The sequence below is a fragment of the Elephas maximus genome, chromosome 6, assembly GCF_024166365.1.
Source record: "Elephas maximus indicus isolate mEleMax1 chromosome 6, mEleMax1 primary haplotype, whole genome shotgun sequence".
Taxonomy (NCBI): Eukaryota; Metazoa; Chordata; class Mammalia; order Proboscidea; family Elephantidae; genus Elephas; species Elephas maximus.
The window spans coordinates 60162455-60183879 of record NC_064824.1 but is presented as its reverse complement, the minus strand read 5'-3'; the positions used below and the strand labels follow the sequence as shown (position 1 = coordinate 60183879).

At 37.2% G+C, this 21425-nt stretch overlaps 1 protein-coding gene across 1 annotated transcript in view; it reads left to right on the top strand.

The window, feature by feature from the left end:
* Positions 1 to 21425, top strand: part of KCNH7 (potassium voltage-gated channel subfamily H member 7) — a 562840-nt gene that overhangs the window by 439024 nt on the left and 102391 nt on the right. The window contains exon 6 of the mRNA XM_049887314.1: positions 4768 to 4982. Within this exon, the coding sequence (XP_049743271.1) occupies positions 4768 to 4982 (215 nt within the window). The remainder of the gene's footprint in view (positions 1 to 4767; positions 4983 to 21425) is intronic.

Here is a 21425-nt window from a genome sequence, read left to right as displayed (position 1 = left end):
TTCAAGCAGATAAGTGAGACCAAATGGGCGGTTCCTGTCTGGAGGCAGGATGAGAGGGCAGAAAGGGCCAGGAGCAGATTGGATGGACACAGGAAACCCCGGGGTGGAAAGTGGGGGAGTGTGCTGTCACATTGTGGGGATTGCAACTAGTATCACATAAGACTGTGCGTATAAATTTTTGTATGAGAAATTGACTTGAGCTGTAAACTTCCACCTAAAGCACAATAAAAATATATAAATATATATATATATATATGTTTCCAGCACCATTGGAAGACATTCTCCTTTAGCATATTGTTTCTCATGATAAATTTTAATAGCCTCATCATATAAATTTTAATTATCTTTAATCTAAAATTCTTCCCAGTTGTTGCTTTAGTCTCTAGCTTGATCTCTGAATGTAGGGAATTTCTTTGTAGATGGAATCTAGCCTAATTTATATTTAGTTAGACCCTTGTAATATATTAAAACTTTACCGAGATGTTGGTTTAGTCTACTTGGTCACCTGGTTTCTCTCTTCTAGTATGTTAGAAAATTTAATCTGGTCATCCATCTTGCAAATGTTTCTCTAAAGAACATTAAGTCTTCCTATGGTTTGCACCCTTTTCTATTGAATATATTACTTCCCTTGCCCACTCACTGTCTTTAAATTTATTTACCTTGTTTTTTCAGGTTATTCTCCTTTCTTTGATTAGAACCCTAAATTCCATCTGCTTGTGACCACTGTCAGTGAGGCTACCTTTCACCTTTAAATCCTCAATCAAGGCCTCTCTGAATGTAGACATACGAGTAGGAAACCCTGAATTCTGATTTCTAGCCCCTCATTCTTATTTCCTTTTGGCCTCATGTTCTGTCTGCTTTAGATTTATAATCGATGACATCTAACAACAACAATCGGTGAAATTAGGATATTGCTAACACTTATCTTAATTAAAGTGCAGAAATTTTTTTCATGAGATTTTAGAGGAACCTAAGCTAAAACTGATCATCTTGCAGATTCTAAAATACTTCTGGATATAAACATCTGCTTCAAAATTAGTAAAAAGAAGCTTACTGATCTTTGTCATACATGATGAAATAAATTGTAAATGCCTTATATAAGTAGCATGCCTGAATTATCTTAAGTAATATTTTAAGTTTTTCTGGATTCATTAAGTATATATAGATTTAAAATGTAATCCAGATTAGATCTCTAACACTGAGAGTTAAAAAAAAAAAAAAAAGAGTATCCATTTAGGAGGTTTTTCCACCAGTGATTAAGAAGCTGTACTTCAGACTATGACAGAATTGCAATATTCTGAGTTGAAGTATACTGACCAGTGGTTTCTCAGGCTTATCAGACCCAATGCCTTCTTGTTTCAATAAATATTTTCCTATATTGGCTACCTGTGTACACTATTTCTAAAAGATCAGCATGATCCCCTGACAGTAATATAAAGGAGAAATAAAAGGAAAGTAGTTTACAATAAAATACTTGTATTAGTATGTCAGTGATGACATATAGCTACCCTAGAAGATATAATGCAACGATCAGATGAAAAAATGTGGTTGTAAGAGCATTAAGGACATGAGAAAACATTGTATACAAGTACTGGATACAGCAGTGAAGCAGGAGTATGGGTGGGTAGCGAAGTTAAAACTACTGTTGGAATAAATAGTAATAAATGAGACTTATACATCATTTTTAAAAATGGGAAATAACAAAAATTGAATTAAGAAAAAATATGCCAAGACTATTTATGGAGAAAATGAGGAAGTATGGTATTCTCAAAAGTGAGCTTGCCCTTGCTTTCAAGTGTAGTGTCAAAATGATTCTCTATGTGGTATTATGCAATAGCAATGAATTGCACAGAAGAAAGAAATTTCACTAAAAGCCAGGACACACATTCACCCTCTACTACTTAAAAAGGACCTTGAAGACCATTTGCTTTGATAGGTAATGGGGAATAGAAGACAGATTGAAAAAAGAAATGTCAGTCAAGACATTATAGAGAAGTTGTGGCAGACCTCTAGAGAGTTAGTAGAGTGCAGCTGAAAAACAGGCAACTCCAAGCCAAATAAATAATTTCGAGCCTTTAGTGTTCACCACATATATTTCTTTTCATTTTATCACACGTTATTTTACAAAAAAAAACACAAACCATTGCCATTGAGTCTGTTCCGACTCATGGTGACCCTACAAGGCAGGGTAGAACTGTCCCATAGGGTTTCCAAGGAGCAGCTGGTGGATTCAAACTGCCAACTTTTTGGTTAGCAGCCAAGCTCTTTAACCACTTTGGCACCAGGGCTCCTTTACAAATACAAATATAGGAGGACAATAATATAAAATATTTTTGAAAGAAATTTTATTAACAATCTTAATGTGATTCCTTCAATGCTCTGCAAATTTAATAATATTTGATTCCAAGACTTCTAAGACGTAATCTCCTCTCCTACATATTTGTACATGACAGCTCCAAATACAGGCTGAAACCTGCAGTCTGAAATTTTGTATTGGTGACTCCATTGCCCCAGAAAGTATAGCTCTAAGTGACATGATTTTCCAAAATGGTGAACAACTTTTGGTAAAGTTCTAAACAAAACAATATGTAATCTCTTCTAGTTGCAGCCCTGGAAAATTCAGCATATACTGAAATCATGTAAAAAGTCAATTGTACTGTTTACATGTGAAACAGGGTCAGATTTCAGATTACGATAAGCAGTTTTTTCTCCTACATCAATATATCCAACAATTTTAAAAGGGGAGCGAATAGCAACCTCGCATCACTGACAACCAAAAATGCCTCCACAAACGATGTTTAGGGTGAAGAACTGACATAGTTGAGGCCACAATATAGCCAATTCAGTGATTTATTGGAAGTGCCAAGGACAATCAAAACAGATTAGCAGTGTGCTTCTGCTTACTACACACAGATGATTTGTGTTTTTACCCTATTTTTTTAAACAACTCTGTAGACAGTTTGCCAGAGAAATCTAACACAGAGGCGATACAGGAAGAGAATTGAAAGAGTAAGGGTTATAAATACAATTCAACTATATACCTGTGCTCAACCATCTATAATCTCTTGTCAGTATCTCCGTAGAGAAAAATTACCTAAGGGTCTGAGAAAAGATGATACCTAAGAAGTCTGAAGTCCTGGTTTATTTTACGGTTTTGAAATATTAAGATGTAGTCCTAGAATGCAGCCATAGGATGCTACACAAAAGAAAACACTATCTGGAATACTTTACAATAATAAATTAGTGCCACATCATAGGGACATCTACAAAGACCTGGAGAATGATTCTGTCAGAGGCCTATCTGAAGGCTGAATTAATCTGGTGCCACTTTTGGCTATTATTTCTATCCTTGTAGAAATAGAAAAGAGGGTGAGAATCTATATGCAAATAAGAACATAAAAAAAGAACATACCAGGTGATAAATGTCAGAAGAGCTCAATGACAGCGATCACCTTGATGAACTTCCTCATCCTCATGGAGAAAACTCAGGAAATGAACAAAACTGCAACTTAAATAGATATAAATTATCTTTAAAAATCACTTCAAACTGTTATAAACAAAATAGTGTGATTTTTGTCCCCACAATAAAATTATAAACCAAGTGATGGGTATATTTTTTTTCTTAGAATTCTATCTGACCTGAGTTGATTGATTATTGTTACAGAAAATACACAGTCTGAAAGTGAAATTATCAATAATCTGCTTGGTGCTTAAAGTGCATTTGAATCCCTAAAATGTATTTTGTTCTAAAGGGGGAAAATAACATAAGACAAAATATGCCGTCTAGTCAATTCATTCATGAAGTATGTATGTTTTAACCACTCCCTGAGACACAAAGCTAAAGGATGTAAGACACCATGGGAAATGCCTATAGAAGAGTTTCTTTAAAATCCTTCCTGATGCTAACTTTAAGAGCTAACTAATGGTCTGTGTAGTATTGCCCATTGCACAAGCAATTCATTGGAGACTTTCTTGACTCTCCATAAGCAACAGACAATAGGTTCTGTCTCAAAAGATGTAGCTAGTCCGTTTACTCATCCTCAGCAAGGGGATGTCCTGGCACCTCTTCAAATTATCCTCACAGGAAGGGAATATGAGATGATTAAAGAAAAGATTTAAAAAATAAAGAAATTCTGTGCAGGATCCTAGAGTTCTCAGTAGAATTAAATGGCTTTTGCCCTTCTCACCAGCTCAGCCTTACCTGTAATTCTTCTACCTGAGCTTACCCCTTCTAGGCACTCTGTAGAGATACCTCATACACGAAGTGGAAACATATGAAGTGGACAACTGCCTTGTCACTTCTCAGTCAGAGGCAGAGAGAGGAAAATAACCCACACTGGAATAGGGCGGGCAGACAGCCTCTTCAGAAATTACATGGCTGACATGACTTTAACCATAGGCAAGTTCCTCCCTGAATAATCCCTAGATTATAAAACAAACTTCATGAGAGACTTTAAAGTTAGAATTTGGCCAACAACAGGAGTGGAGTTTTCCTTTTATTCCAAACCTTAATGAAAGAACCCAATTAAGATCTAAAGCTGCCATCTCTCTGGATGCATACCCAGGACTCAATTTTATCCTCAAGGATCTTATGTTCCAAGTTGCAGAAGGTGGCCCTAAACCACGTGTTCAAGTATCAATTGGCTGCATTTACTTTTGCCTGAATCAGGACCACATAGGTCATAGGATCACTAGCAGGTCATTCAAGACCATCTCTTCTTCTCTTTTTTCTGATATCGTTTTTACAAATACTTTCCAACTTTTTAGGGCCTTTTAATCACATCAAATCAAGCCTCCTGGGATCCACGTCGGATTCAAACCTCAACAAATACAGCACCATTAACAAGATTCCACAACTCACTCTGAACTTTTCAGATGTCAAAACAGAAAAAAAGAATACATCCCCACCTTCTTCAGATAAAACCATTATTGCACCCAAGGTTAAAGATCGAACACACAATGTGACGGAGAAAGTTACCCAGGTAGGACACAGTTTTACTTTCAATTTCAACTGTTCCTGGTGTTCTTTTTTAGACCACAAGACACCTTTTTATTTACTAAAAAAAAAAAAAAAAAAAAAATTCCTAAGACAGTAATAAATGATTATCAGTAAAGGCGATCCTTTTATTTTCACTCCTATTTATCTTGAGATGTTGAGTGACGCCTAATGTAACTGATGAATGAAGCTATGTACTGGGATTTTATCCATTACAAGACTAAGCAAAAAAGGTCTAACTTGGTATTGTTACTGTTGTTGTAGAGGTGGTTAACTGGCTATTCATCTTGTTTGGACATTTATTACTTTGCTGCCAACTCTTACATTATTAAAGCATGCTTTTTTTTTTTTTTTTTTTAATATTATGGATGTTATCTATTGAAGCTTTAGGTGACTAATTGGGATATCCTCTTAGCTGTGGCCTCCTTTTTTGCACTGAAGTCTCCTCGGTAGAGCCAGATCTAAGTCAGTCAACTTGGGGAAAAGACTGTCCACGATGATGAAAAAGCTGAGTGAAATAATATATTCTACGGGAACATTTTATTGTTTTTAAATAAATATTGCAACTTGAACTAGGGTAAAGAGGTACTGTTGAGCAGTAGTCCTGCTCTGAAGAATAGATAAAAATGATTTGTAGTTATTATATCAAAATACCAACCTAAGCAATAGCCAGCTTTTGCTAACAATGCACTTACTGTTGGAAACGCATGACTCTAAAAATTGTGTCAAGTAAACAGTCCTCGTACAATTTACTAAATATATTTGCTTAGCAAAGCTTTTCATAAAGTATCCACAATATAAAGGTAAACTTGACCCCAAACTCTAACCAAAATATGGAAGATTTTGAATTAATAATTTTTTCTGTAATTGTAATCAAACAACACTACAGTACGGCTTATAAATACCCTCTTATGTGTGATCTAAAATAGCTATTTAAAGGTCATGAATCAGTTGTAAACAGACCTGAGAAGTCTATGTTTATTTAAAATGAAAAATTTAACCTGCCATACAGAGAGAATCCCTAGTGTATATTTTAACATTTAGTGTAGCCAAGATACTTTCTTCTTCTGGCGTTTCACTTTTCTTAACTTATCCTTAGTAAATGGGGCTCATTAGTGGTAAATGAATAGTCTACTGTTGCTCATGTTGTTTTGACAGCTTTGATTTTTACTTGCAATTGTTTCTACCTAAAAACTTCTATTATTTATAGATAGTAGCCATCATGTGGATATATAGAAATTAAGAGATTTCCTATGTTGCACAAAAAGCAGGTTGCAAAGGTTAGAGACAGAGTCCGGCAAGTAGAGTGAGTAAAGTGGGTATGGTAGCACATCGAGGAGTAGTGGGGACTGTGGCAAAATATAGAGTGCAGGCCCCCTCTAAAGCAGATAGCTTCCACTCAGCTACAATCGATTATGGCCATGTAGGAATGCTTGACCAATGTATCCAAATATTTCAATTAAAAAAAAAAAAAAAGAATCTGGAAATCCAGAATTTATGATAAAGTCTTGATTTCTAAAATTGGCAAACTAAGTCAAAGAAAGTCTTTGAACTCTGGTTAGGCCAAGGAAAGGACACCTTCGGGCTTATGGACAGCCAAGTGTGATCTCAGCAAAGTCGTCACGAGGTTGGTCCACCACAGGGGCCACCCTGTTCTCCACATTCAGCAGGTTCACTGTGCCAGAGAAGGTTGATGCACACGTGGATCAGAAGTGCACATGTTCTGGGGATTTTCTGAGCATAGTGGGAAAGGAAACACATTTACAAATAGCCATAACACAATATATGTTAATAAAGAATACCGGAACACAGCTTAGGAAGAAAGTAATTATGCTTTGAGGGGAGAAATTTCAGAGGAAGAAAGAGAATGAAACATTTAAGCTGGGCTAGGAAGTTACTTATCAAACTGGATAGTAGGCGATATTCAAGGAGTTCTGGTGGCACAAATGATTAAGTGCATGGTTGCTAACCAAAAGGTTGGTGGTTCAAATCCACCCAGCTTCTCTGAGGGAGAAAGATCTAATCACCTGCTTCTGTAAAGACTAAACAGGCAAGAAAACTCCTTGGGGCAGTTCTACTCTCTCACATGAAATTGCTATGAGTGGAAATCAACTCGATGGCACCCAACAAGAGATGATATTTAACAGCATAACTCAGAGTCACATGGACTGTGTTTTAATTCTGGCTAAATCCTTTGTTGTGTGCCATGAAGACAAGTGATATTGTGTGACATTAAGGCAAGTTTTAGGGATAAAAAACTTCTTTCTCAGAGTTTATATAAGAAGTGTATGTATATGGAAATTGCTCATCACAGTGCTGAGTACATAACAATGCCAGCCATTATTATTAGTTTGTTAATATTCTTGTGTGGCTCCTTCCCGCTCTCCTCTCCATCTCTTCAGGATTTATTTATCCCTACATCCTCTGGGCCTAGTAGAACACCTGGCAGAGAGTTGAGTTCATCAAATGTTTACGAAATGAATGAATGAGAAGTTGGCCAAGTGGACACAGAAAGAGGTTGGAAGTCTAAGTAGAATAAACAGTGTGAACAAAGTTGTGTAGGCACAAAAACCCATTTGTCTTCTGAGAACAAGTGGTTTCTTGGACCAGTGAGAGGTTCAGCTGAAAAGGAGCTTATCACAGTGGAGAGCTCCTGGAATTTTCCCCTCTAGGTGGTGCTTCCCTACCTTTTTCATACATGTGTCCTGGAATCTGAGTAAAATGTAAGAGCTGACATAAGGAAAATGACATTCCTTTAAAGTCTCATGCTTTATCTTTAAAATCCCTATGATTCAGTACCCTATTTTTAAAATGTTTTAAACTACTTACCACTGAGTGAAACTGAGACTCACAAAAAGGCACCATGGTTTTCCTATATTTTCTCACCATCCCCCCCAAGTTGAGTAGTCCCCCCAACCCCTCCAGAGTGTCCCAGTTAGAAAGGGATGATGCAGGCGAAAAGTTTTCTTAAGGTGGTGGAAGATTAGAATTGAACATGTGTTTCATTAAAGATCATTGTGATTCTAGTCTGATTGGGGGAGATTCTGGAGGCAGGTAAACACTTTAGGGCCTATAGTCTGGGCCAGAAATGATGAGGGACTGGATAAAGCCTGAGACTGGAAAGATGAAAGTTAGCAGGAAAGCTCTGTCTTCTTTTTGGTGCTCTATTAGCTCTTAGTAACAAAACTACAAGTGTCCAATGCGGAGATCAAATATTGAGAAATTCCTCCTCCAGACACATCCCCTGGAACTTTCTTTTAAGCACTTGATTATAGAACTATCTTATTGTCTCTTTTCTCATTTAGTGTTTGTGAAGTTTCCTATTCATAGCTATCATTGGAATTTCCATATTCAAAACATGTAATTGTCCTCTAGTAATGAAAAATAACTTGGTAATAACCTAAAAAGTTTACCTGTCTTCATTATATTCCTTCTGTTAGGCCTGTGTGGAAATTCTCCTTGTCAGAGAATTCTCAATGTATTTGCTGTAGGCAGCCAGCAGTGTTTTCTTAATCTAATGTTCTTATTTATTTTATTCCCTTAATAGATTTCTATGGCAATCCTTTCTTCAGAAGTCAAGGCTTTGTTCGTAGATCACTCAACAGTAAATTTTAAACACTCCTCAGAGCACAAACAATAAAGCAGACATCAGGAGAAGAAGGCATAAAAGGAAACAATCTCTGCCCACATCCTCCCTCACCATTTTGGATCTTACCTCTATTTCACATTGGAGTTGAATGAGCCAGTTACTCATTTGTCTCCCCAGCTAGAGTGAGCTTTTTCAGAGTAGGGGCCATGCTGTTATTCATTCATTCATTCACTTGTATATTTGTTTATTCATTCTACAAGCATTTATTGAAAGTTACCATGTACTGTGCTACCTACCTTCCTTCCTGTTGCTGTCAAGTCGGTTCAGACTCATGGCAACCCCATATGTTTCAGAGTACAACTGTACTTCATAGGGTTCTCAATGGCTGTAATCTCTTGGAAGTAGATTGCCAGGCCTTTCTTCTGTGGTGCTGCTGGATTCAAACTACCAACTTTTCATCTAGTAGCCAAGAGCAAATGTACTGTGCTAGGTGCTGCAAATTCAGAGTTAAAAGGCAAACTCTCCTCCCTCAAGAAGCAAGAAAGACAGACAAGTGCAATACATAGACTGTGCAATGAAGTATGAACTATGATACTATTGTACTGCAGGGAAACACAGAGTTCTGAGGGTACCATAGGGTGGTGATTATGAAGCTTGAGAAAATTCCCAGATGGAGGATCAAAACTTGGAATGGGGCACGCTTGGGGAATTGTAGGTACCAAAGAATAACTGAAGCATGAAGTGTTTGTATCATTACTGCCCAGCACAGTACATGGCACATATTAGGAATTTTAAAAGATTCTGAAATGAACAACGGAAGGCATTGGGGGGGAATTAAGCAATTTTTTTTTTTTTAAAGCTGCAGGTCAAAAACCCCCACAGCAAATGCCTGCCTACTAAATTCCTGCCTTAAGCAAGATTCTAGTTCTTGCTGCTATTTTTGGTTTCAGAAACCCCTTACATCTGCTGGTTTTATAGCCCAAGATTCTGGAATGCATCAGCTATTTTTGCCTTATTCCATATGACCTTCTTTATTAATTCAGAAGAAATAGAAACAGAAAATAACTCTTATAAGGTGTTTGTTTTGTTTTATTTTAATTATAATCCAGCTACTTCAGGCTGATCAGCAGTAGTTTTCACCTGGGGGAGAAGAGGCCTTTGCTGGCCCGTTTTACCAAATTTTAGTGGAACGGAGGAGAGACACAATGAATTGGAAGAAAAGTTGGGCAGAGAACAAAAGTCTGCTTTTACCATGCTATTGCAGTTCTCAGTTAAAGATCAGATTCTTGGCTACATCTGCCCTCTTTTAAATAAAAGTAAACCAAATGTTTCCATGGGTGTATACTGGGGCAACCAAATGTATCATTTTGTTTTCATGTTCTGCTTTTACAAGCTTTGTATGTGATCATTCTTCATGGATATGCATGAAAGTATCAAAAGAATTTTTAAAGATGGCATTGTGGATTCCAAATCTCTATTGGTTAGTCAAAGCAGCCCTGGCAGCACAGTGATTAAAGCGATCAACTGCTAACTGAAAGGTCAGTGGTTCAAAATCACCAGCAGCTCCACAGGAGAAAGATGTGGCAGTCTGCTTCCCTAGAGATTTACAGCCTTGGAAACCCTATGGGTTTGCTATGAGTTATAATCGACTCGACCACAGTGGGTAGTGGGTGTTGGTTAGTCACGTGAGACTTGTGTGCTGCAAGTAACAGAAACTCAACTGAAACCACCCTAAGAAAAATTGAAAGGGGGAAGGGAAATTTTATTGGATCACATAACTGAAAAGCATGGGCAGATCTGCTTTGGGGCGTGGCTGCTTTCATTATTTGAACAACTGATCACGTTCTCTCCCTCTATCGGCCTTGAGTTCTTCTTATTGACATCACTCTCTACCTTATGGGAGGACCTCAGGCTCTCAAGTCTTACATTTTGCTCAGAGCTGGTGATCTGAGGAGAAGGGCCTTCTCTCTTCCCGTGTCCATATCCTTCCCAGAGAAAGAGAGCTTTGATTGGCCATCTTGGGTCCTGTGCTCATCCTTGTGGTGGAGGAAGTATGGCTTCTTGACAACCACACACTAAAAAAATGGCATTGGCGAGGGGAGGATCTAAGGAAGGAGAACAAAACAGAGAGATCTGTTGCAAAGGTGAAGACAGGAATTCAGACTAGCAGCATCATTCACACCCACACACACTTTCTTAATACCTATTAAGTGCTGGCTAAGCACTTGAGACACAGAAGTATAAAATCTAATATCACTCTTGAGGGGCTTATAGCCTGCTTGGAGAAATACTGTATAATGATACATAACAATAGCAGTATAAGTGCTAATGTTATAAATGCAACAAGATTATATTATAAAACTAAAGATAGTTTACATTCTCTTTAGACTCAGTACTGGCCATATTATGACCAAATAGTTCTACAAAAAAAAAAAACAAGTTGACCTTTATTGCTTAAAAGGAATGCTTGGTGAATTTAATGCAAACCCACATGTGGATAATCACAAAATAAGACATATAAAGGGGCCTAAATGAAACAGGGGATTTTAATCTGGAGAAGTGAAGACTGGAAGGAGATTTACTACTAGCCCACATGTATAGTTTTCATATAGCCTCATTAAGAAGAGTACCCAAAGAAATTAGTTTTAGATATAATCAAAAAGAGACTTAGGTCACAAATACGAATGAAAGAAATTTCTAAAGGTTTAAAGGACTATGTCATCCTTAAATCCATGTAGAAACTTGAAACCAAAATAGATTCCCAATATTTGGGATTCATTTAAGTATATTATTAGCATGAAAATAGAATTATGGTAAATTTAGTAATAGCGGACATTGACCGAATAGTTATTATGTGCCAGGCTCTGTGCTAAGGGGTTTAAAGGATGACCAATATTAATCCACATAATAGGCCTATGAGTTTCTACTATTATTATCATCCCTGTTTCATAGGAAGAGAATTAGACTTAGAGCATGAAAGCAACTTGCAAAAGTCACATAGTAAATGGTGAAATTAGCCTTTTTTAGAAATGGAGATATATATCATTCATTTTATGTTACTAATGTTTAAAGTTATTTATCACCTTGGCTTTAATAGTACACAATTTCTTAACACTTTGTGTAGTTTCCTCAAATTGAGTAAATTTAGTCCTAAACTTTCTTAAATGATAGTATTTAAAAACAAAATCTTTCAGACACACCTACAAATTAAAAGTGGTTTTATATATAGTAATACTTTTCAATAATAATGCAATAGGTTAAAACTGCATGGTTTAAAATCAAGAAAGGTGTGTGTCATACTTATTCAGTCTATATGCTGAGCAAATAAGCTGTGAAGTTGGACTATATGAAGAAAAATGTGGCACCAGAGTTGGTAGAAGACTCGTTAACAACCTGCAATATGCAGATGATGCCGCCTTGCTTGCTGAAAGTGAAAAGGACTTGAAGCACTTACTGATGAAGACCAAAGACTACAGCCTTCAGTTGGGATTACACCTCCACATAAAGAAAACCAAAATCCTCACAACTGGACCAATAAGCAAAATCATTATAATGGAGACATTGATGGTGTCAAGGATTTCATTTCACTTTGATCCATAATCAACGCCCATGGGAACAGCAGTCAGGAAATCACACAATGCTTACACTGGGCAAATCTGCTGCAAAAGACCTTTTTAAAAATTTTAAAAAGCAAAGAAGTCAGTTTGAGGACTAAGGTGCACCTGACTCAAGCCATGATATTTTCAATCACCTCATATGCATGCAGAAGCTGGACAGTGAATAAGGAAGATCAAAGAATAATTGATGTCTTTGAATTATGGTGTCGGCAAAGAATAGTCAGTATACCATGCTCTGCCAGAAGAACAAAAACATCTGTCTTGGAAGAAATACAGCCAGAGTGCTCCTTGGAAGCTAGGATGGCGAGACTTCATCTCATGTACTTTGGACATGTTATCAGGAGGTACCAGCCCCTGAAGGACATCATGCTTGGTAAAGTAGAGGGTCAATGAAAAGAGGAAGACCCTCAATGAGATGTATTGACCCAGTGGCTGCAGCAATGGGCCCAAGTATAACAATGATTGTGAGGATTGCGGAGGACTGAGCAGTGTTCTGTTCTGTTGTACATAGGGTTACTATGAGTTGGAAACGACTCAATGGCACCTAACAACAACTAACAACAAGGTTAAAAATCACACTTAATTAAAAAGTCTAACTTTCAAAAGTTATTTTTATAAAGCCTCATTGGTTCTTTACTCTTGAAATTACAAAAACCAACATTCACAATACTTCTACAGTGTGATCGGAATGTTCTCCAAAGCTGCATTTCTTCCCTAAACAAATTTAAATATCACACAAACTTCAGCAGAGATCATCTTGAACTGCCAGAAATAGTGATTATCACAAAATTCCAAATTAAATTTGAAATGTAATCCAGGAGCTTAAAATTGCCTCTGAACATTTCCAATTTAATATGACATTAGTTTTGCATCCATTAGCTTCTTGTTATTTTTAGAATACCATAAAACTTGGTTCAAGAAAACAGAAATTCCCATCCAACGTTTTCTCCATGTTCTGGGTTTGGGCTGTAGGCTATGTCTACATGCGAGTTGAAATGAAGAACCATATAGGGATGCTACAAGTAAGAGTAAAGCACATTCATTTGAAAAAGCAAGACAGTTACAGAATCAATATCTATGAGTGCTTATTAAATGTAAATCAAAATGCTGTGTACAATGGCTGATACAAAGATGTATAAGCCAAAATCCTCCCCTTCAAGGGCCTTTGATAGAATACAGACCTTTGAGGTCCCAGATTATGTTCACTGGTTTTCTCTTGGCAAATAAGTATATCTACAACTTAGTGCTGAGGTAAAGATAAAAAGTAGCTATAGACATTTAAGTAACAACTGACTTCTGCAAGTATGTTATATGCTATATACATACTAAATATAAAATAAAAATAAGAGTACCATTTTTTTTTATTAATCTGAAAAGGGAACAATAACAAAAAATTAGTAAAATAATATTCCATTTTCCCTAAATACTATCTGCACACAAAAATAAATGATATCAATACCGATAATTACTTATTGACATGTATTCTAAATTAAAGTTTCATTTCACCTTAATTAGCTCAAAAACCTTACTTCCTTATACCCCAGATGGCGAAGGAATACATATCCGTATGAAACCCTGGTGGCCACTGACTAGAAGACATAGCTTGTAGGGGAAACACTTCTGTGCAACTGCTTTCAGAAAAACCACCTGCTTGGTTTTGGAAATTCATCATATATTTTTAAATGAAGAGAGAGAGAGAAAAAAAAAAATGCTTCCTTCAAAACTTCTTTCAACCAGAGAAATCAGGTTGAAAATATATGTTTAAAGTAAAGAAGTAAAATACAAGTGATCAAAAGAGACAGGTAAAAATAATTTAGCTGAGATTATATAGCAATAGCCTGGTTGCTATGGTAACTCAGGTACCCTAAGATTGTAGATATCTGTCCCCAAGCTGGCTCAGTTCCCTGCCACCCCCCCCCCCAGTCAGTGTGACCCTTTTGACAAAGTCAAACTCAGGGACAGAAAGAAGCTCTGAAGAGAGAGCTACTTTGCTTATTTACCCTTGTGACCTAGGGCCTAGAGGTTGGGACAAGCACATAGTTCAAGGTGTGTTGCCAATGAGAGTGGGCAGAAGTAGTAATTTTTTCTTGTTGCATAGGTTGTGAATTTGGCAAAAAAAAATTGTAACATGTATGGAAATTCCAGAGTGGAAGACATGGCATTTTCACATACCCAAGCAGTACAAGGCCTTGTAATGTGTGCTGTGAACTATTCCTTGATTTAAGAAGTGAGTTCAACCATGGACTCTTATTTAGAAGGAAAACTCAGCTAACACAGTAAAAAAAAACCAAAACAAAACAAAATAAAGGTTCCACTGGTTATCTGGGTGGTGGGATTGTGGGAAATGTATTTTTCCCCTTTAGCTATATATATATTTTCCCCCAGCTACATATCCACCCCCACCAAGCTGCTTCTTTGTATTTTGCAAACCACATTTATAATTGAAAATATATAAATAGATAATAAACCCTTAAAAACTCAATAGCTTGCAAAGAGTTCATTAAAAAGTAGCTAATCCACAACATGATAAACATAAGTAATGTAAAAAAAAAAGTCTGCTAACCATGATTCACATATACTGATTAACATTTATGATTCTAGTAGGCCAGTAATGATTATATATAATCATAAAAGGCTAAGAATCTTGTTTTATTTTATAACAACACTCTATTCTTGTCACATGAACTCGCTCAGTCTTGATAAATTCTTACACGAGTAGCATAATTATCCCCTTACAATTAAAAAAAAAAAATCAAATAAAAAAGTTGCTATTCCTCATAAAATTTTAAAATTCAATGGAACCTTAGATATCATCTTCCCCAAAGTTTCTCATAATTTCTTATCAATGGAATAATCTGGAATACTTGTAAAATTCTCTCTCTCTCTCATTCCATCTTATGGAAATTCAGTAAGTCTCATTGGGGCCTGAAGGTTCTGGACTTTTAACAATCTCTACCCCAACTACACCGCCACTGCCACATTATTAAGATGAGGCAAACGTGGGAGACATGGATGTTGCCCAATCTCTGCATTCTGCAACTGAAGAAGTTGAAAACCTGGTAGATCTGGCTTTTGTATTTCTTCAATTGTTGTTGGCAGTTGTATCTCTGAAGATGTAATGAGTTAACTGGATCAATTATATATTTTTGTGATGTTTTCATTACAAGTTAGTTTTGTTTAAAAAAAAAAAAAAAAGATAGGTGAATTCTTATTTAAGAAATTCGTATTGGAGAAACAGCTTACTTTCAGTGGGAAGGTACCGAGTAGGGGGTAAACGGGCTGGCTTACTGCCACACTGAATTACTGAACAAACCCTGTAAGAAACAATCTCCATTTAAGAGAGTTTGTGTAGGCCAGAATGCTCTAAAGTGTTTTCCTCAGAACACTGGTGTCACAAGGTTTTCCTAAGAGGAAAATTCTCTTAGTCAAATAGTATCCCCCCATCTCAGAGATTAACATGGAGAATTATCATATTCAAGGTTCTGAGAAGCCCTGAATTAAAGAGTCAGAATTAACTCCACGGCACCTAACATAAAACTTTGCTTTACCCAGCACTTCTCAAACATTTTTGATGACAGAACCTATTTTTTCTTGATATTCTGAGGGATTCATATTTGTTGAAGAGGAGTCTTCAGGAAATACCGGCCTAGAGAAAATGCTTTTTCACTGGTAACTGTGAGGACTGTATGATCAACTCAGCCATAAATGTGTTAGAAATTTTAAAACTTTGTTTAAGAAGAGGTTACTGGCTACAGCCAATAACTGCCCTGACAGGGAACACAACAGAGAGCCCCTGAGGGTGGAGGAGAGCAGTGGGATGCAGACCCCAAATTCTCATAAAAAGACCAGACTTAATGGTCTGAGACTAGAAGGACCCCAGTGGTCATGGCCCCCAAACCTTCTGTTGCCCCAGGACAGGAGCCATTCCCAAAGCCAACTCTCCAGACAGGCATTGGACTGGACAATGGGTTGGAGAGGGATGCTGGTGAGGAGTGAGCTTCTTGGATCAGGTGGACACTGGAGACTATGTTGGCATCTCCTTCCTGGAGGGGAGATGAGAGGGTAGAGGGGGTTAGAAGCTGGTTAAATGGACACAAAAAGAGAGTGGAGGGTGGGAGCGGGCTGTCTTATTAGGGGGAGAGCAATCGGGAGTGTGTAGCAAGGTGTATATAAGTTTTTGTGTGAGAGACTGACTTGATTTGTAACTTTCACTTAAAGCACAATAAAAATTAAAAAAAAAAGGTTAGGATAAGTATGGAGTAACAGTGGTGGGGGGAGGAAGGCACATAATAGGAAATACATTTCTTTTCTCCTTGTTTTAATGTAGCCCCCTTAGGTTTCTTTTCCAACCATGTACCAAATATAGAACTCAGCTTGGAGAAGCTGAAGAAAATACCATCTATGCTTCCTTTTCTGTGTTAAATATGTTTGTTACAAGTACACCTGCATTTTGAAGCTTATTCCTTTAGAATCACTTAGGTAAAAAGAGAAAAAAAAAAATGTGGGATGTAGGATAATGAAGGAACTAATTAAAAAGTCTTGTTTTCTCTTCTGAAAGGACTGTAGTTAAAGCTGACCTGCTGCATTTTAGTGGCTATCAGGTGAAGAAGGGAGAACCTTCCTTTTTCTACCTCTTGTTCCAATATTTTGAGTTTGATGGTACTAAAGATTCCACTTTAATGTCAGGTACAGAGGTGGCTTATGATGTGAGGAGAACCAGGCAACATAGCCACTCTATTTTCCATATTTCCTTGGCTGCTCTACTTCCTGTTGGTCTTCCAGTTTTTCTTTTCCATGGCAGAAGATGCTGGGGGTGGGGGGGACACAGTCTGCAGCCAGGTCTTGTTCCTTATCGTGCCTGTTGTTCACATTTGAAGGGGAGAGTCAGGGTGACAAATTCCCATGTCATTATCAGGAACATAGTCTTAATTTTTTAGTTCATGGAAACAAAGCTCAATGAGACTGAGTGAACGTAGTCAAAAGAAAAAAAAATCAAACCAACAGAAAGAAATACTATAGTGCTGTTTCTTGGTTGACTGGCAGCTGTCAGTTGAGCTGTACAGTCCTGTCTCAGAGTGATAAGCTGTCTTTTGTAAATTATGCCCACAGCTATATCCATTATACATGGATTTGTATTGGAAAATAGTGATTTCACTCTCCTAAATTTTCCTACCTCAAGCATCTGAATTACTTCCAAAATTGACTATTACCTTTCATGTACTCTTATTTTTCCCACCAGCACCAGGAAAGGTGTGTGTCATGGTTGTATTCTTTCACGATACCTATTTAATCTGTATAGTGAACAAATAACACGAGAAGCTGGACTATATGAAGAAGAACGGGGCATCAGGATTGGAGGAAGACTCAATAACAACCTGCGTTATGCAGATGACACAACCTTGCTTGCTCAAAGTGAAGAGGACTTGAAGCACTTACTAATGAAGATCAAAGACCACAGCCTTCACTATGGATTACACCTCAACATAATGAAAACAAAAATCCTCACAACTGGACCAATGAGCAACATCATGATAAATGGAGAAAAGATTGAAGTTGTCAAGGATTTCATTTTACTTGGATCCATAATCAACAGCCATGGAAGCAGCAGTCAAGAAATCAAAAGACGCATTGCATTGGGCAAATCTTGTGCAAAAGACCTCTTCAAAGTGTTGAAGAGCAAAGACGTCACCCTGAAGACTAAGGTGCACCTGACCCAGGCCATGGTATTTTCAGTCACATCATATTCATGTGAAAGCTGGACAATGAATAAAGGCCGAAGAAGAGTTGATGCCTTTGAATTGTGGTGTTGGCGAAGAATAATACCATGGACTGCCAAAAGAATGAACAAATCTGTCTTGGAAGAAGTGCAACCAGAATGCTCCTTAGAGGCAAGGATGGCGAGACTGCATCTTACATACTTTGGACATGTTGTCAGGAGGGATCAGTCCCTGGAGAAGGACATCATGCTTGGCAGAGTAGAGGGTCTACGGAAAAGAGGAAGACCCTCAATGAAGTGGACTGACAGAGTGGCTGCAACAATGAGCTCAAGCATAACAATGACTGTAAGGATGGTGCAGGACCGGGCAGTGTTTGTTCTGTTGTGCGTAGGGTCTCTATGAGTCGGAACCGACTCGACGGCACCTAACAATAACAACAACAACCAGATCCTACCAACCCCCTTTGTGTTTCCAGTGAAAAAAGATTTCTCCTTCCCCATTCCTGTATTTCCTTTCATAGAAATGAATGAAGAAAACCTGATAATAGAACACTTTTCTTTCATTCTAGTAAATGGACAGCTTTAAGTGTGAGGTTTCAGTAAAAAGTTAACTGGGAAAAAAAAAGTATTCTCCAAAGGAAAAGTCTTAACTTCTGTCTACTCTACACAGCCTACCATATTTTTACGCAAATAACGCATGCCTTATTTTTATATGTTTGTTTGCCACTGTCCCCCATCAAGGTATTTCTGTAAGTGAAGTATGCTAATTTATTTTACAGCAGCATGTAAAAAAACCTTGGCACAGCAGTGCTTAAGACAATACCTTGTGGGCATGGGGGACTATTGGCAAACAAACCTAGAAGGTAGTGGTTATTTGTGTAAAAATATGGTAATTACATGAAAGTGAGTTAAAACTAAGGCATAAACTTACTTGATATTCAAAAGAAACAATTATCGTATTTATACATTTTAGACATCTATAATAAATTAAAATCATCTCTCAGCCTAGATTTCTGATTAGTTATTTTCAGATTTTGAATGTTCTTTGCACAGATTCCCTCAAGTTTGTTTACATTTTGAAGTCAACCCACTCCTTTATCATCGCTAAGGTTTTGTTGTTGTTATGTGCTGTTGAGTCAATTTCAGCTTATAGTAACCCCATATGACAGAGTAGAACTTCCCCATAGGCTTTTCTAGGCTATAATCTTTACAGGAGCAGACTGCCGGGTTTTTCTCACTCGGAACCTCCGGGTGGGTTTGAACTATTAACTTTTTGGTTAGCAGCTGAGCGCTTAACAGTTTTGCCACCAGGGATTCTTATCCCTAAGGTGGGGGGGCGGATATCGATGTGTTGGAAAACTGACCAACTCTTGCCTTGGAGGTAGTTTTGGTCCATTCTGCATCTTTAAAAAAAAAAAAAAATTTTTTTTTTAAAGTCCAGGGAAAAACAACAGACACCCAGATTCCTTGGTTCCTATTTTACTTCCATGCAGTAACCTTCTCTGGTATATCAAACTGCTGTCAGACTGCCAAGAAAAGAATTATTGCACACTGTATGGATAGATTAGGCAGTTGTGGTTTCTCTTGTTTCTTTGCCTTGTTATTGCTATACCAATTTTGTGGAAATTTTCCCTGTGGAAATATGAAGCAGTCTTAATGCAGTTGTTCTAATAGTTCTGAAACTTGTGCACTTTAGATTGCTCGGTGCCAACAGGAGGATGAGGCCCAAAGGGATGGAGCAGTGGGGCCTCCATACCACCCCGGATTCAGCCAGACTAGCTTCGTTCTAAGTGACTTTATATACAGGCTTTCCTTGAAGAGTTTAAGTGTGTGTGGGTGTGTGTGTTACTTGATAGTGAATTGTGAATTAAGTCAATTGTCCAGAATATTACAAATGTTAACTACCCACCTAAGATTAGAGCCCTCATTTCTGGACTGTGAATATAGTGTTCTTTCCTCTCCTGCCACTCTCATTCTGGAACAGAATGAAATTCCTGTATTCTCCCTTTTCCACGTAGGCTGGCACAGTTCCAGAATTCCAGCAGCCCCCTAGCCCCAATCCCCCTAGTGCCAATCTTCTGTACAAAATAAATGGCTCAAAGAGTACAAACAGAGTCACTGTCAAGTGTGAGTTTTCATAACTATTTCAAACAAAGTAACCACACAGGCTACTTTTCTAAAGATTAACATCCTACTGTCTGCCTCAAGAATAGGACAGAAAATTAACCTTGTGGGAAAGCCAACTTTTTTTTACCACCGTCACTAAAATTTAGATTGTTATTACTCATTTGTTCTGAAAATATTCTCAGAAAGTAAGTCAGATGCTGTTTTGTGCCAACAGGTTCAAATGTAGAATTGATGTTAATTGTCAAGAAGAGACATGTTATTTAAGAACATAAAAAAGGCAACAGAGAAAGCTGAACTTCTGTTCCTTAGGGAATTATTTTTATCACAGAAAAATAGAATTGCTAAATGTTGTCAAGAACGGTAATTCCACCATTTTACTATGTGAAATTGAAGTCGACATCCAAAGATCAGATAGCAAAATATAGCAATATATACCTCACAAATGGGGAAAAGAGCCTGAAACTTGATTTAGCTAGCATGACTACTTGTCAACAGCATTATGAAGAGGTTATAATGTAAAATTTTGAAATTATTGGTCTAAGATTTTTTTAATTTATTCTATGGATTTAAGTTAATACACATATCTCTGTTCCCTACCCATACAGAAAATTAAATTAGATGTTTGAAAATTTATGTAATTCAGGAATGAAATTTGAGAGTTTATTACAATCAGAAATACGTGATTTGTGCTACATTCTACTTTTATGTCCATAGCTTATGAAGAGCTAATTCCTTATTAATAAGAATTCTTCCACAACCTCAGTCTTTGAGAATAAACCCAGAACACAATTACTGGTTCATAACAGTTCCAAGAATTCTGGTGAAAAAATTAACCTGAAAATAGCTGGGGTATAATCATAGTCTGCTAGCACTTGACATTCAGTCTGTATTTCAGAAAACATCCAGGATAGACTTTAAAGTCTGTAGGGGAACATTTGTTCTGGTGTAGTTATCCAGTAGAGGAAGAAAAGATTCCTGATTAATCTATAAAGGTTAGGAGAACCTGCTTCTGCAACATTTTCAATTTCCCAAGGTTCTGTAGTTGTAGATACCAATATCATTCTTTTCTCTTGCTTTAGCTTAATGCTTAACCTGAGTGACCTGCTGCACACCTTGATTCTAGTTCAACCAGTAAGCTTAATGTAACTGTTTAAAAGTATTGGCATTGTTTGAAACAGTTATTCCCAAATCAATCTTAAAGAGAAAACCTCTTTTTATTTTAAGAGGTTAATTCCTTTGTTGCACTATCACCTACATAAACTCATTTCTAATATAAAGTGAGTTTTGGAATCCATTTTTCTCAGCTACCTGGAAAGCACACACACACACATGAACTACAGAAACATTTGGGTGTGTCCTGAACTCAGGGCATGCTCACTC